Here is an 18,154-nt window from a genome sequence, read left to right as displayed (position 1 = left end):
CTCCTCTCCTCTCTTCTCCTCTCCTCTCCTCTCCTCCTCTCCTCTCTTCCTCTCCTCTTCTTTTCCTTTGTTCCTCCTCCTCTCCTCTCGTCTCCTCTCCTCTTTCTTCTCTCCTTTCTTCTCCTCTCCTTTTCTCTACCCCCTTCTCTGTTTTCACTTCCCTCCCTCCCCTTTCTCCCTTCTTCCCCCATCCCCCCTTTTTGATACAGGGTCTTAGTATACAGCAAGGCTTTGACCTCACTATGGAGCTCAGGGTGTCTTTGAACTCATGACCCTCCTACCTTGCATCTAAGTGCTGGGATTGCAGGTGTGTGCTATCGTGCCCAGCTCTAGCATTGCATTTTAAAATTTTGCTCGACATTCCTGTCATACAACAAACTGTCATTTTGTCCTTACAAGTACTCCAGGTGTCTGTCCTCGGCTCCCTTTTTGGAGGCTAGTCTCTCTACTCGAATCTCCTTTCTCTTATTCTCCTTTTCAATCATTGAAATTCTACCAATTCTTTCCAAGTCAATTTCAAGCGGCCATTCTCTTGCAAGGCGCTTGGTAATTATCATCTCGGTAGGATCTCTTTATCATCTGAAACTAATTTTGCCTTTTGTGTGTTCCATATGGCACTTATTTCTTTTTTGTCCTGAGTTAGAGCTATTTTAAAATCCATCCTCTCTCCTGCTAGACCTTTGAAGGTGATATATTTATCTTTGGCAGACATATCTTACCCATGGCCCTAGACGTAGTAGTCAATTTTAATTGAACTGAAGTTAAACTTTGTCCCAGGGATTACAGCATGGAAATGTTTTCACGATGGTTTCCTTGGATCTGGTGCTAGACAGAAGTGCTGCTCTTCTGTTTCATTCAGTGATCCTGTGAAGGGGAGCTGTGACTAGATAGGTGGCATTCCAGGGCTGAGCAAGAGGGACAAGCCACATCCCAAACCAGGAAGTGAAAGTAGGTTACATGAAACTCTGAGTCTTACTGGAGATGCTGAGGCTAAAGAGAGCATGGATTTCAAGGAACTGGAAACAGTCGTGGTGGGTGGGTGGGGTGGGGCAAGCCAGACAAGGACCAGCTAGGATAAAGTGAGACATTCAGGCAGGAAGAGGAATCGTGCGGGGATTTTCCTTCCTTTCTCAGCACCCCAGTTTCCTGATCTGTATTATAACTACTACTGAGAATGCTGGTTGTATCATTTGCTCCTTGTCAGTGTATTGCAATACCTGAGGCAGGCTATTGATAACCAACCAACTAAACAAACCAACTAACTAACCAACCAACCAACCAACCAACCAACCAACCAACCAACCAACTCACAACCAAATCAAACCAAATGAAACAGAACCGTACCATACCAAACCAAACCAAACTACTCCCCCCCCCGCCCAAAAAAAAAAAACCCAGGCTTATTTGTCTCCTAGTTTTGGAGGTTGGCAATTCAGACTCAGGAGGCCAATGGCAGATGTTAGGGGTATGCACAGAAGCGAAGGCTTCTATCTCTCAGTAAAATGCTAACCAGGTCTAACCTTGCTAAGGAATGAAATCAAACAAGACTGGATAGCCCAGGGTGATGTGACTATAGACAAGGCTTGCACCTGTCCAATAATACCATTTAGAAACCAAGCTCTGGGCATACAAACCCTTAGGAGATTAAAAACTATATTAAAATCGTAGCAGTGGTCAGTTAGCATTGCGTATGTATCCTTTCCCTCCATAGATTCTAAACTGAAACTATTCCAGTTTTCAGGTACTGAGAATGCCATCGTAGGCACTAGGACCTAAGGATCTTCTCAGGTTAGGTGAGAAAAGCTTAAGTGTCTGCAGCAAGGACGTTGGCGCTGTTTCCCACTATGGGGATAAAAGTGAGTGTCCTCCGCAGTGTGGATGCCAGACACGGTTCCTGGCTTTTGGACCCTGTATTCCAGACGCAACATTACCAAGCTAAGAGTGATCACGCCCTCTGGAAAACATCATCACTCTGAATGGCAATCATTCACTGGCTTTCAGGGAGAGCGAAGAAGAGAAGGCTCCTTCATCAATGAGAAGGAAAACAGGACCTGTCTGACGGGTGGCCTTGGCTTGGGGAAAAGAAAGCAAGGCTGAGCATAAGGAAGTGGGAGGAGCATAAGGAAGTGGGAGGAGCATTTGTTCCGTTGAGGGACCTATGGTCTCATTTTGGCTGCTTCATTTTGGACCTTTCCTCCTAAGAACTCAGGGGTTTATAACTAGACCGTCTATGATCTTGAATTCACGATACATTCACATCGTTTGTTCATATGCTACATTAGCTTATGATGAACCCACCACCATGTACAGTGTTCTGTAGAAGTTTGAAGTGGTTCTGCCTCCCAACCCCGTGCTACCAGAAATAAGACTCAGATTCCAAATATATTTACAAATACCTTGGCCATATAGCTAGCCTCTTCTCTGGCTAGATCATAACTTAAAATCACCTATTTATTCTAATCCGCATTCTGACACGAGGCTGGTTACCTGTGCTCAGGTACCACGGGTCTGTCTTGTCACATCTTCCCTGGTGAATCTCTCATACCTGGCTCTATCCCAGAATCCTTTCTGCCTGCTGGATGTGCTGCCTCCTCTTTTCTGCCTAAGCCACAGGCCATCATATTTATTATTGACAGGTGTCACATCCATACAGACATAAGATATTCTTTCTACGGTGTTCTGTCACTGAGGCTGGCCTTGAATTTATGATCCATCTGCCTCAGCTCCCTGAGTACTGGGATTACAGATCTATGCCACCGGGCTTGACTGCTGTTCACTTTAAGGACTGTATTTCCTCTCCTACAGAGGAGTCATTGTCTTGTCTATGTGTTCATTATCTCCCTTTAAATTGAATTTGTTTTAAAATTCATAAAAAAATGTTATGGCGCTGCTGTAATCCTTTGCACCTGTTTTTTCTATTGTTTTTTACTAAAAGTTCATATTCTTGAAATCCCATGGTGTGGGCAGATTGCAACACAACATCCCAACTCATTAAATAGTTTGAGTTATTCTGTGCATGTCTTTTTGTGATCTCCAGCTGAGTTTTACAGGGTAAGAATCCGGGGATAGCAGTTTCACAATTTTAGGTGTATTTCAAAAGAAGATGTATGAATAACAATTTTTATGTGAAAATAACTGGGGAAATAACCGGCAAAATAAAATTTAAAAAAAAAACCCTTATTTGCCAAGTCAAACAAATGAACAAACAAACCTCAAACCTTTTTTACTTTCTCCCTCTCTAGATTTCTGGGTTAGGTTGTTCAGGCTGGGAATTTCTCACTTGAATCTGAATTTCAAATTAGCTGAGAGGCCTATGGAATTCTCCTTCTGCCTAAGAGTGGCAAATTAGAAACTACTAGGACAGGATTTTCCTAGGTCCTAGAGTAGAGGCAAGCAGGAAAGCAAGTCACCCCCTCCCCTCACCCCCCACTTAACAAATCTGCCATAACACATGCAAATTCCAGTGAAACATTCTTTTCACACCCAACACTTGGAAATAAGGGGGAAAGAGAGATTATCTTCAGGGAGGTAAACTCTTAAAAATTTGATCTTTTTAAACTTTCAAATGTTTAATGAAGTCTGCAGGGAGATGCAAAGTTGTCTAGGCTAGTAAGATTGACCGTAGTATGATTGGGAAGTACATAATGATCAGGCTGAGGGATGGTCTAAGAAGGTTCTAGAGCCCATTTTAAGTGCCACACAGAAAAATTCCAACTGTGGAAATGGCTCGTCTGGGAGCAGCAGGTCGTTGGAGTTAACACACGGGCTTGCCTGGTAGCCATGACGGCAGCACCCATCTCTCTCTTTTGATGTGCTCAGCTCCTGAGATTTGCTGATCTTGGGTCTCCTCCCTATGAAGGCTCATTCTTCTGGGAGGTCCTGGGACTCAAAGGCCGAGTGCTACCCTGCAGACTCGTGGGGACCTTACATGATGATATCAGGATTCTTTGGAGATAGTCACTCTCCTGTTCTAGATGGTACTCTCACTTGCACCTTCACGATGCCATGTGCTATACAGATTGGGACGACTTGTGGTTCAGCATCCCGTTCTTGAGTCCTCTGCTTCCTCCATCTCAGGGTGTCTAGATGCTGCTGTGCAATTCAGGAGGGGCTTCTCCAAAGATCTTACTGAAACAGCTCTCTGAGATGATCTTAGTTCGTTCACAAACCTTTATTTGGTGTGGGCTTCTACACATACTTGTGGCGAACCATGGCCATATATAAACCTTGGAGAGTGGACAGGGGTTCTTCTTAGGGTGCATTTTCATTGGCTGAGGCTAGGGATACCTCATTTGCATATGGAGGAATTCCAGGAAATTGAACCTGTTATTTCATCAGGAATTATGTGACATGCCTCAGGTAGAGTGTGAGTTGTGCTCCCAGATCAAGTGGAGAAGAAAGAAGCCCTGCTAAGAAAATGGAACCCTCTATTTGTGCCAAGCTCAGGAAATCTGTCTGGACATGGTAGACTACAACCGTCATAGGAAGTAACAACACGCTTAAGTTATGACAATTCTGCATTATCCAAGTCCTTGACTGTGACATGTTCACAGGTACATTTCTGAGAGTGAACTCTGAAAGATCAGCTTGAGTAGGCCTCATGAACCTTCTAGAACCGAGCCTTGGAATGTGCCTGTGGAGCCTGTGTATATGTCTCTATGTTTATGGGGAGAAGAATCTGTGGGTGGAAGATATAGAGAGCCATACTGTACTGCTCTGTAATGCATATAGCCTGCTATGAGTTGATTACTGCATAATATTCTTTGGACATTTTTCTAATGCTATTTATTTGTTTATCCTGTGAATTTTTTTTTTTTTTTTTGTGGGCGGTGACAGTAGGTGGGAGAACAAGAGAGACAGAACAATTGCTTCAAGCATATTCCCAGACACAGAAGATACTTTATGCAAATCATTACAAGGCAGTAGTGTTGACCTCATACTAACTTTTGCAACTTAACCATGTATCTGTTAATAGTTCCAGTCATGCAATTCATTCAAGTCAGTGCAATTAACTTACCTCAATACGGAACAATTGAACATGCCTTGTGCACATTTTTTGGACCCTTTCTAAGAAAATTTAAGACTGTTTCATGGATCTCGAGCCACTAAGGGAAGTGGCAGTGTTCACCAGCTTTGGAACTAAGGGGTGGCCTAAGAGGGATAGCTTGCCAGGGACACCGTCCACTCCTGTTCTTCTAGGATGGGTAACAGCACTAACAGTAACACCCAGGACTGTGTTTAGATGATGAGGAATTTGTCCACCTTCTATTGAGCTTTCCATTGCTCTCTGCTTAACCTTACAGGTTGGTTTCTTTCTTCCTCCAATCTAGTGAGCTTCCATAGGTCATAGACATTGTTTCACTCTCTCATGGTGCAGCATATATCTGCTCTTTCGATGACACCCAACAAACCTTTTAAAATAGATTAAACTGAAATTAAGGATAGAGGAAGAAGAGATCAATTAGGAGCTGTGTGTTGCAAAGCTAGTTTTAAGTTATGTATCAGCTTTGTGCCTTAGGAAATATGGTTAGGTTTTTTTTTTCCAACAAAGTAGGGTATTTGTGAAATGTGCAGAGAAGGAGTCTACAACACCTAGATCTGTTAGCTGCTAGTATTGTTATCTCAATAACTTACCAGTTGCTGGTAAAACCTTTTTAAATATGATAATGTAGTTCCCTAACTTCTGGAGACCTTCAGCTTTCTTAACTAGAGAAGGAAGGTGACAATTGCTGCTTACTCTTTCTTGATGATGAACACGAGGACACTTTCAAATGCTAACAGTGAAGTCTGCACATCAGCGCAGAGTAACTCATGCAGATCCCACGGGGCTTGACTGTCCATAGAAGGAAACATTTACATACTACCTTTAGGAAGTGATAGAATGACAGGACGTAGAAGCTGGTTTATGTAAGGCTGTGGATTCTACTATGTGGAACACCAGAAGAGGACATGGGAAGGATTTGGGGCAGGCTCACCCATTCGAGTGAGGTTAACAGAGTATGGCTGCAGATTGAATGTGGAGCAGAGTTGGACAGTAGCTTGACCAAAGGGCTTCCAGTCGGGGGAGATATCTATACTGCAAAGTAAGTTCAGAGCATTTCAGAAAAGTCCTACCAAGTTAGATAACTCAGCAAGCTGCCTTTCAGCTCCCTATGACTGCACAATTGTGGTAGGGAGGAATTGCTAGAATTACATACTGGAGTACCCCTCACCCAAGAGTCATAGATCCTTTTCTGTAGATGTAGCCTTCATCCCATGAGACAGAGAATTTGCTGATATCAAGCTTGATGTTCAGTGTGGTTGTTACCTTAAGACGGTCTAGCAAAAGCACAAGGGTTGATACTAGGACTTCTTAGATCTAACGGCCAGTAAAACAGGACCTTGGATCATGTCTGTGTTCGGGCAATGGGGCCAAGTCACAGTAATGTCAGCAGGAGAAGTGATAGCAGCAGCAGCAGCAGCAGCAGCAGCAGCACCCGCGGCAGCATCAGTAGTGTAATAGGAAGAGGATAAAGAGGAGGAAGAGAAAAAGAAAGAAAAGGAAGAGGAGTATGAGGAGGAGGAAAAGGAGGAAGAGGAGGTGGAAAAGGAAGAGACGAAAGAGAGATTCTGAGGTAGACTTACACATATTCAGATATTTCCACTCTACAGAAAGTCTGTGCTATCACCGTCCCATTTTGAGGGTGACAAACAGCTTATGGATGTGCACGTGTCTATTAGTCAGGAACACTGATTTCTGAAACCACAGTGACTCAATTCAGTTGTACTTTTACCCAGAATGCCCAGCACCTTCCCTGTCTCAGTTTTAGCCTTTAGCACCAGCATGAGGTCTCCCTCTGAGTTTGTGGCATATCATAGTATGGGACTCAGACCAGGAACATCAGAAGTGCTTTTCTATTTTGTCCCAGATAGCTCTCAGAAGGAAGTTTGTCTAGATAATCACAGGTAGATCAGAGATGAGGCTCCTCCTCTAATGAGCATTTTTCAGACTCTAGTAATTATCCCTCAAGGCACATAGCAGCTGTGTAACAACCAATGGTCACCATGGCATTTCCTTTTGGGTAGAAAATTCTTTTGTTATTGAACAAGGGCATTGGAAGAGAGACAGCTAGGCCTCCAGCTCCCTAAAGCAAGTTGGCTATTAATCCCCTTGTAGTCAAATTCCTTCACTAGATACTACTCTAAATTCAAGGCCTGCTTCCTGCTCCAATTGCTCTTGAGCCTGCTGACCCTTGAGTCACTGGTATCATGTAGCCACTGTCATCAACTAGTATTTCTGTCACATGGCTGTGGTCATTCCTGCTAATATTTGGAGTCAAAGTCAATATGTGGTAGCTGATAGAATTGGGTTTGCCCAAGGCTTAGCCACCAATATTCCAGCAGTGTGGCTTGGGACAAGTTAGTGCATCAGCTGCCTTGAGCCCCTTTGCATCATCTGTTCAATAAGGAGGATATTACCTCATTTCCAGAATAATATAGGACTAGGGATGACCGGGAGACTTAAATAAGACCATGTATTTGAGCACCTGAGATAGTGCTTGGCCCAGGGTAGGTGGGTGTTCTGACGGTAGACACTGCTTTTCTTGGCTAAAAGGTTCATTCTCATAGGTCAGGAATCATGTCTGAAACTCTTTGTCAGGAATCCAGCTTCATTTTTTCTACCATCCCTCCCCCGACCTGTCTTCCCTCACCAGATTACTCCCTGCCTCCATTTCATCCCTTTAAGTAGTATTCAATTATCTTTGCTGACCAACACTTGGAATACTTTGTTTTGTTCTCTTCTCTTTCAGGAAATATTTGGCTATCAGACTCAAGGCTGTCGGAAGGCTCTTTGTCTCATTGGATCCATCCTCTCTCTTGGAATGCTCCCATTGGTATTTTATTGGAGACCAGCTTGGCGTGTATGGGCAAACTGTGTCCCATGTTCCCTGCAAGAAGCGGATGTTGTGTTGCTGAAGACAACAGTAAGCATACATCTGTTTTTGGAGATGGTGTCTCTTTTCTCGGATGTTGTGTTGTAAGGTGGTTGGGAGAATATGGCCCCAAGTTGGGTAGGTTCTCCCATAGGTGGTGCACCTGCTTAAAACCTAGGAATTTGTCTATCATAGAATTTCTTAAGAAGGGTTATTTCATAGGGTAGTCTTTTAAAATTGCTACTTTTGCAAATGTTAAAGCGAATGTAAATGTGTTGGTTGTTGAAATAATGGGTAGTGTAGAGTAGTGAGTCAGGCGACAAGCTACAATTTCCAAATCCCTAATGACCCTTGACCTCAAGCCTGGTATATACATGTCTATGGCTTCCACAGAAATGGCTCTGGGAGAGGGACAAGGGAGTTTGAGAGACAAGGAGCAGCCCACTAAGGAAGCTGCTGTCTTCCTCTACTGATTGGAGAGAGCCATAGTTTTTGATATGCTTGTGTCCTGTTCTGCAGAAATCCTTGGGCATATAATGCAGCCATTTTGTCTGTGAGGTCATTGCCACTCTCTGCTATTTCAAGGCTGTGGCATCAGGTGGGGCTCTTTCTGTATATCTTCATGTCACTTCCTTGTGACACTCCTGACACTGAGGCCACAGACATTACCCCCATAGGAATGCCAGGTCCCCAAGGGGAGGGGCTTCCTTGCTTGTTTATCTGTTACACTGAGTTCCTGCATCTGTAGAGGGTGACTGACAGGCTGACCTGGCCTTCCTTTTTAGGGAATCTCTTGGAGGATTCTCTCCTGACTAATTTACCATATTATTCTAATAAAGCATTGTCACAAATGACCTGTGGCAACAACCAATTTTGAGAAATCAACCTCTAGTGTAGTGGTGCTCAGCCTTCTTAAGTCTGCAACCCTTTAATACAGTTCCTTGTGTTGTGGTGACCTCCCCAACTAATAAAATTATTTTTTGTTGCTACTTTATAATTGTAATTTTGCTACGGTTATAAATCATAATGTAAATCTCTGATATGCAGGATATCTGATATGTGATTCCCTGTGGAAGGGTTGTTCAAGTCCCCAGAAGGGTCTCGACCCACAGGTTGAGAATCAGTGCTCCTTTGGGAGTACAATACGTTTTTATAAGTACCAATCTTTCTAGATAAGCATTTTATCTATGCAGCCAGAGAGCAGAATAGCAGCACATTTTCCAGCTGGTCAATCAGAAAGAAACAGCTCACCGCCTCCAAATGAAACAAAAGAGAAAACAAAACTCTCAAATGCACTACACTAAACCTGCTATCTAACACAGCTTGAGCTAAGGTTTCATTAACCCAGAAGTCTAGTCAGGTTTCTCTTTGCTAGCTTGGATCAGGGAACCAGCCTAACCCCGTCCTTTAACTGTATCCTGGTTCCTTCACAAATCACTTATATGTGGACCACCATATGAGTGGGAGCTTAGGAGTCACCTCACGAATTCAACCGTATTTCATTGGATATCCCTGAAGAATAAACTGTACTTGAAGAAATCCAGAGAACGTTATGCAGAAAGAATGACCCGTGCAAGGCAGGTGTGTTTTCTGGGCCCCCGAATGAAGACACAGCATTTATGAGAGAATTCTGTTTGGGGTTCCTTTTAGTGGTGGTGAGGATAAACCCAGAGGTGTACCTGGAGGCTTTTATCATGAAGACATGTAGAATGTTCTGGAGAGAAAAGTGCCAGGCATCTATCATCAGGCATTTGACAGGTGAGGAAGTGAAGCTCTGAGGACATGATACAATTTACCGCATCTCAAAAGGGAGGCCAGGACAAAGTTCCCTGCATCCTAGACCTGCATCCAGGGTTGCTTCTGCTCTACTGCATTCACTTCACTGGGGCTCCGATCTCAAGGGGCATCAGAATGACTAGAAGGATTTCAGAAGCAGATTGCAAGTCCCAATCCTCAAGTCCTCAGAGTTGGCAATCTTTTGGATTTGGGTTGGGGGTCCAAAGAATTGGTGTCTTTAATTAGGTCTCTGGTGATCTTTGGCAAAGGGTCAAACAGTGAGGAAAAGAATTGCTATAAATAGTTGGAACTTCCATTTATCAGTTCACTTGGTCTTTGGGAGAGGAAGAGAGTCCAAGATACTCGATCTGTGACTTAGCCATAGGTGTTTATGTAGGACGGAGAGGGCAAACAAAACAGAACAGATTTAGCCAAGTGGACTTCCACACACGGCTTTAGTGTTTTACTGAGGCAGGTGTGTTTTCTGGGCTGAACGGAGACACAAACACTTATGAATGAATACTATTTGGGGTTCCTTTTAATGTTGGTGAGGATAAACCCAGAGCCTTGAATGTGGTCAGCCAGTATTACATCACTGTGTTGCATGCCCAGCTCAGGATCCTTTTAGTAGGACATTTTCCCATGTGAATTAAGACCCTATGGGGTGACCAAGGATTGAAGGAGCCAGAGAGATCAAGGACACCACAAGAAAACCTACAGAATCAACTAACCTTGCCTCATATGGGGCCACAGAGACTGAACTGCCCAACCAGAGAGCATGCATGGGATGGACCTTGGCCCTCAGCATATAGGTAACAGCTGTGCAGCTTGGTCCTCATGTGGGTCTCCTAACAGCAGGGGCACAGATTGTTCTCTGTTGCCACCTTTTGACTCCTTTCCCCTAACTGATCTGCCTTGCCTAGCCTCAGTAGAAAATGCACCCCGTCCTACTGCAATGAGGTGTTCCAAGGGGAGCTGATATTCACAGAAGGCCTCCCTTTTTCTGAGCCTTTTCTGAGGTGAAAAAGAGGATGGAGTTAGGGAGGTGAGGTAAAAGGGAGGGATTGGGAAGACAGGAGGGAGGGGAAGCTATGATAGGGGTGTAAAGTAAACAAATTAAACAAACAAACAAGAACTATGCTCATAGTGAAGTAGCAGAGAGCTACAAATAAACACACACACAGACACACACACACACACAGAGACACACACACACATACAACCTATAATACTCTGGTCCTGTAGCATGAAAGCTTTTAACTCGAACCTACATTAAACTATTTCCCAGAGGGCAACATTGCTGCAGTAGAAGCAGAAGCTCAGAAGCAGAGGAGCCCTCTGCCTTTCAGAGACTTCAGCTCTAAGGATCCTTGGCTGGCCTGCCTGTGCCACTGTGCCCCATGCTGCTGGAAGACTTAGGGCACACAAAGAAATCAGAGAGAATGGGCAAGGAAATGGAAAAGGGAAGCAGGAAAATGAAGGAGATGGAGCAGGGAAAGCAGGTGGAAAGGAAACAAAGAGGAGGAAGACCACTAACGAATAGAAATGAAGAAAGGTACCACGGCATAGGCAGATGGCAGATTGTTGGACTGGCTGTCAAAAGCCAGACTTCTGGTGCTAGCCCCTTAAGTCTGTTAGCGGGTTTTCAGGAGGTTGATTACTCCATCTGTAGAACGGGACTGGTGACTAGTCAAGTATTTAATCTTTCTTGAGCTGATGTGAGGTGATTGGTTATGTAAATAAAAACCATTTACAAACTGTGAACTAGATAATAGAAGACCAGTGGTGTGTGTTTGTGTGTGTGTGTGTGTATGTGTGTGTGTTGTGTTCGTGTGTGTGTACATATGTATACGTGTGTATGTGTGTGTATCTCTCTGTATGTTTGTGTGCCTGTGTGTATGATGTATGTAACTGTGTGTTTGTATGTGTCATGTGTGCATGTATTGTGGTGTATGTGTCTTTGTGTACACACATGGGTATATGTGTGTGTGTGTATGTGAGTACGCATGTGTCTGTGTATGTCTTGTTCCCGAACCTCCAAAAGCTTTCTATGCAAGAGATCTTACTACCCTCAAGGCATATCTGCTCATCTAGATGATGCATTTTTCTTCGTCTTGCTGGGCTTAGTTTGCCTGTGCAGGAGGCAGTGCTCTACGAGTCCAGAGACCTTTCTCTCCACAGCTAGGTGGTCTCTTCTCATTTTTCTGTAGTTGTATTTGCAAATGGACATTCATTGGAAAGAGTCAACACTTCCCTGGTAGCTCTGGAAGCTGTACCCATCATAGAATGCTGTTCTTTGATTCAGGGACTCTGTCAAGTTCCTCCCACCGCTCCTCCAGAACTAATCAGAGAAGTCTTAACTCCCTCCAATCTTGCCTTTTCCATCTTGATTTCAACTTTAATTTTTAATTACCTGCTCTTATGTGTCATCTTAAATGGATTCGTTATGCCAGAGACTCTCCAAATAAATGAGCTACTAAATTGGTCTTTATGTAATTAGACAAGAACTCAATTATTTCCAACGTTCTAACTATCTGAGACTTAGAGAAAAATATGCTTTCGGCATCAATAGTTTAAAAGTCTGCTGCCAGGTTATTGCATTAAAATGACAACGTAAAATATTTTGTTTGAATTACTTTGCAATAGTCAGGTTCTAGCAAGTTCCCATTAGGAGGAGAGAGTGACTCCCACCCAAAAGTGCATTGTATATCTGTTCTTTATCTTATTAAAATATCAACGTTTGGTATTTATCATCAATCTCAAGCCAGTAAGATTGCAGTTTATTATCACAGATACTGATTAACTAGTCATTTCTCTACATAAAAAAAGCTGTGATGTGCTTGCTGGAAATCCTTAGTATTCAGCTTATTTTCAGTTCCTTTTCTTATTAAGCAATGCGAAGCATGAGATTTTTATCTTTCTTTCCAAGAGATGAGTGTAATTACAATCTTATTTCATAAATTTTAAAATGCATTTGATTCATCAGTCATCCATTTGTGAATTTTAACCCGTTTCTGTAGTGTTGCTTCATTTCTATGCAAATAGCATGATTTACATTCATCGGTGCTGTGTATTAAATGCTCCTGGCGATTTCCATATCGTTGTTATAATTACAGACCATGATTTCCCCTTTGCCGTCATTGTATGTCACATATGGACAAAGCCCTCTGATCTGCAGAGGAGAGTTTTGTGAGATTTGGATATGAGGTCTACATCAAGGCACTTCATTTTGATGTGCTGGTGAAAGGGAACAAAGCTGGGGCTTTGGCTATAGTCTCAGAAACGCTGCAAAGCAGCCTTGCTGATGCCACCCTGAAGGCTACAGGTCCAGCAGGGGTGTCTGTTAGTAACAGTGTTTCTGCTTACAGGTCCCTCGTCTTTTTCTCCCTCCCTCCTCTGCACCAGTTGATGCTGACCGCAGGCCTGGCTCATGGGCAGGTGTCTGGTGGTGGGGGGAGGGGGGTGGCTACATTGACAAAGGCATGGTACGTGGCGTTCTTCAGATTACCCACATGAGTATGAAACTACTGAGCAGATTTATTAAGAAAGATGAATGGTCACATAGGATTACATAATAGAGATTTAGCCAAGTCAATACCTCTTAGGGCCTTCCAGAGGTCCAAAAATGTTAGTCAAAAAGTGATTCTGGTTCATGGCAACAGGCACATAGAGAGCGGTGAAGGCAGATGAACCCACGTGGGTAAAGAATGTGAGCCCGAGTCTTCTGCTCCCTGAGCCCTAGGTTATTCACGCATCTCTCTGATGAAGCCATGTGCTGAAGATGTCTTTCTTTTTGCTGGGTTATAAGCTTCATGAGGCCAGTGGTCAAGGCTTACTTTCCATCCCTTCTACTGCCTGTGGAACATGGCCACAGCATGTGCTCAGTATGTGTTTGAGCAAATTAAGTAAGCGACATTGAATTGCTAATAAATAATTATGGTTTCCACTAGCAATTTTGATTCAAGACTGTGAGCGAAATTCTAATGTGAGAAGAAGGAGGGTACAGCATTATGGGTCTCTTGGGTGCATGTTCTCTGTCTGGAGATCACATCACCATTGCATAAGACACCAAGCCTGAACTAGAGCTGGCCTCTGAGAAATGGCTAAGTGTTGACAAACAGCTTTGAGGTCTTTATGGAACACAGGGCCATCAACATTGTAATTAGCATGGGAGGCATGTATAGCTGGGCTGGTTTCTGGTGAGGCCTTTCTTTCTGGCTTGTAGGCTCACCTTGTCACCTAGCCTTTCCTGTTTTCTTACACCTCTGGTTTCTTTTCCTTAACACATATGACATCATTCCTACTGGAGTAGTGTGCCAACTGTGACCTTCGTCAACATTAATCACCTCCTCAAGACCCTATCTCCAAATATATTGGAAATTAGGGTTTTAACATGTGAACTTGGTGTGTGTGTGTGTGAGAGAGATTTATTCCATAACATGAAGATACTTAACCCTTCTCCACTGCCTCCCCAGGGAAGTGAAAGGGAGGTGAGTTCCTCCCTCCTCATGTAGTGTAGACCTGTGTGTGTGTGTGTGTGTGTGTGCATGAAGTGCATATGAAGAGAGAGGGAGGTGACTAATGGCAGCAGGCATTCAAGGGACAGGGGTTAACTCTCACTACCTCCAGCTCCAGAGACTACGGGTGATTAGCCAATTTACTCACTCTTCACTGTCTGCTCAGAAAACAACAAACATCAAAACTCCCAGTCAAAACTCCAAAGACAGACTGAGCTAGTCTGGGGTTTCCTTCTCTCATCCTCCTCTTCCTCGTCCTTTCTCCCATCGCCCCTCCTCCCTCATGTATCCACTTTTTCTTCTTTCATGCAGACCTTCATCATCTAAGTTCTTGGCTTTATGTCTCTCCTTTTTGCTCAATAAGTCCTAGCAGAACTGAGACACTGCCTAGTCTGTGATTTCTCTAACACACAGGACTTTGTACATACTTTGTAATTAAAGCCAATATTCCAGCTAATGCCAGCTCTCTCAGCTCAGCAACATGGAGGTCTGCGTGGAATTTAGCACTGCACGCACTCACTTCTAAGAGAAAAGCCCTCATTTTCTATTGCCTATTTGCACCTTTGGGATGGGTCCTTTTTGTTCCCAAGGCAAGCTCAGAAGTCCATTCTTTGTGTGGGGTCCGGCCACAAGGCAGGACTGGTCTAAACTTGAGGACCGTTATACTGATTTAAACTCCAAGAGGTGAAGTGGCTTTAAGGAAAGAATGGAGTATGATCAGCAGCGGAGTCTTCTTCGAAGTCAGCTATCAATGTTAAACTGGTATTTTCCGGTTCAACAGGACAAGGTTACAGGAGCTAAAGGAATACCACTTCTCTATTTGTTTGCCCAGGTCAAACATAAGTAGCTCTGCCGTGGTTTGCGAATCTGTTCTTTTAGATTCAGGGACTGATCTGGTTAATTCTCTTGTAGAAATGATGTAAACCTGTTTGACAATACAGACGTATAGAAAGTTCAGACCTTCTATAGCTGTGGCTCTCAACCTTCCCAGTGTTGCCACCCTTCACTACAGTTCCTCATGTTGTGGTGTCCCCCCCAACCATAAAATTACTTTTGTAGACACTTCATAACTGTAATTTTGGTACTGTTATGAATTCTCATGTAAACATGTGTGTTTTCTGATGGTCTTGGGCATCCCACAGGTTGAGTTACACTGTTTTAGAGAATTAGTTTGGTCTAATCACTTTACAGAGAGCTGTAGTGACAGGAAGCTAGGAGGCACCGTGTGGGTGTTGGGAACTGAACCTGGCTTTTCTGCAAAGGAACTGAGTGCTTCTACCTGCTGGTCTCTCTCCAGACCATTTTTTTTGAAAGCAGAAACTGTGTTCTTTGGCAATACCAGTTAAACAGGATACAACATTGTGTCAAGTTGTGTATTTAAATAAGCTCAGATCACCAGAGGCTGAGAGGGCGTGCTAGAGAAGAGAAATAGAGAGGGGTCAAATCCTGGTTCTAAACCAACTGTTCCTTTACTCCTTTATCCATAAAATGGGCAGACAAAATACCTACTTCCCAGGGTTCTAAGCATTAAATAAAATTCTATACATGCATCACAATATGCCTGAATATAATAAATGCTAAGTGTTTTAACAACCATTATTAGAAACACAGTTCTATTAATGTTATATTTCTATTTTTTTTGAAAATTTTATGTATTTTGATCATATTTGTCTCCTATCACTTACCTTTAACTCCTTTTGGATCTACTTCCTACCCCCTCTTTAATATTCTTTTTCTGTAATAATAATTATTATATGTATATATACATATACACAATATATAAATATGAAATGCAACCCGGCTGAGTCTATTTAGTGTTGCTGGTATGTATATGTATTAGAGTCAACCACTTGGTATTAGATAACCAGTTAGGGGCTCATCCAGAAAGACTAAGCCTCCCCCTAACAGAAGTCATGAATTGTCAGTAGCTCTCCATCCAGAAGTGGGGCACCGTGCCGTTTCTATCATCCACGCTGGCATGGCAAATGGTGGCGTCATTGTTCAGCTTGTGGTTAGGCGTGTGTACTGCTGAGATTTCACGGGTGCAGCTTCCTTGTTCTACATAGAAGATATAATCTGGTAGGACATGTCATGTTCCTCCGGTTTTTACAATCTTTCTGCCCCACCTCCCACCCCTTCCACAGTGTTCCTCGAACCTCACGTGTTAGAGTGGTGTTGTAGATGTATCTGTTAGGGTTCCGCACTCCACAGACAGTTGCTGTCTGCATTTTGAACCATTGTGGCTTTCTGTAATGGTCTCTGTCTATTGCAAAGAGAAGCCTCTTTGATGAGCGATGAGGGGTACCTTGGGTTACTTGGGTCTGTGCTTTGTGTCCATAGTGCTTCTTCCGGTAAAGCCTGACTGTACAAGTTAGATCTGGTTCTTCCTCCCAGCTTCATGCTCTTAAAAATCAGACTCAGTCTCAAAATATATTTATAAATACCATGGCCATGTAGCTAGGCTCTACTCTGACTAAATCATAACGAAAATAACATAATTCTTTTAACCTACATTCTGTCATGTGACTGCTTACCTGTGCTCATGTACCATGCTTCTGGCTCCTCATATTTTTCCAGAGTGAATCTTCCCTCACCAGGGTCTATCCCAGAAAAATCTCACCACCTCCCAGATGTTCCACCTCCAATTTCCTGCCTAAGCTATAGGCCATGGGATTTTTAATTGACAAGAGATGCATCCATACAGTACACAAGATATTCTCTCTACACCTGATGAATTCGAAGACCAGATTGCGCAATACTGAACTATGTCAGAATGACTTCTAGAGACCTAAATATAACACTACAGTATGCTTATTAGCTCAATCTATCACATAACGTCCAGAACACACCTGTTAGCTCAGATGATTAGCAATTCAGCCGTGTTCAGCCATTGAATATTACTATGTGCAATGTATGTTTGATTTTATCATCTCTCCCCTTGCATGGAATAATATCCAGTTTCACTGTTTTGTTCTCCCCCACCACCACTATTTTGGGTTTTGTTTCTAATGAATGTTTTAATGGGTTTAAATGTTTTTAGTGGGTGTTTTGTGTGCCTGCATGCCTGTGAATGCATGTATAGATGGTGCCCATGGAAGCCAGAAGTTGTTGGATCCTGGAACTGGAGTTGCAGAGGGTGTGAGATTCCATGTGTGTGCTGGTGATTGAACTCATGTTCTCTAGAAGAGCACCCAGGGCTCTTAACCACTGAGCTGTGGCTCCAGCATCTTCACTTGTTTTTAATTAATTCGTTTATTTAAAGATTAATTCATTGACTTTTAAAGTTGTAGTAAGGTTGTTTCTCTTTCCTCTCTCTTCTTCCCTGTTCCTGCCTTTCTCTTTCCCAATCTCACACTACTCTCAACCCCTATATCTTGTCTGTCTCGTTCTCCTTCTAAGACTCTGAGTTCTGCCTGTTTGGACCACAGGCATACATTTGACAGCATCTCCACCGACATGCAAAGAGACACAGTAAGGTGGATGTCAAAGGGCCCAGGATGGCAGGGACCTTGAGTCCTCTGATGATTTAGAGGAAGGCTCATTCAGAGAAACTAGGATGGTTATCAGCATGTGAGCCTTTGAGCTGGGCCTTAAAGGACAGTTATGATCTAGCTATGCAATTACTGAGGAGAAAAGAGAGGAACTGTGTTCTTAACCCAGGAAATAGCAAGAATGAAGACTCAGGGAGTTTTTCTCTTAAGGACAACCAACAGACCAGACCCAGCTACAACTACTGCACTTTCTCCTTGCTACATTTTACATAATTTAATTAACACTGGTTATCTTTAAGGGAAGCATGTGTGTATGTGTGTGTGTGTGTGTGGTGTGTGTGTGTGTGTGTGGTGTGTGTGTGGTGTGTGTGTGTGTGTGTGTGTATGTGGTATGTGTGTGTGTGTGGTGTGTGTGTGTGTGGTGTGTGTGTGTGTGTGTGTGTGTGGTGTGTGTGTG

General features: G+C 43.3%; 1 protein-coding gene across 1 annotated transcript in view; it reads left to right on the top strand.

The window, feature by feature from the left end:
• Positions 1 to 18,154, top strand: part of Atp13a4 (ATPase 13A4) — a 130,881-nt gene that overhangs the window by 40,071 nt on the left and 72,656 nt on the right. The window contains exon 3 of the mRNA XM_021184681.2: positions 7,791 to 7,964. Within this exon, the coding sequence (XP_021040340.1) occupies positions 7,791 to 7,964 (174 nt within the window). The remainder of the gene's footprint in view (positions 1 to 7,790; positions 7,965 to 18,154) is intronic.

Source organism: Mus caroli, chromosome 16 (assembly GCF_900094665.2).
Source record: "Mus caroli chromosome 16, CAROLI_EIJ_v1.1, whole genome shotgun sequence".
NCBI lineage: Eukaryota > Metazoa > Chordata > Mammalia > Rodentia > Muridae > Mus > Mus caroli.
This window is presented reverse-complemented; position numbering and strand designations above follow the sequence as displayed.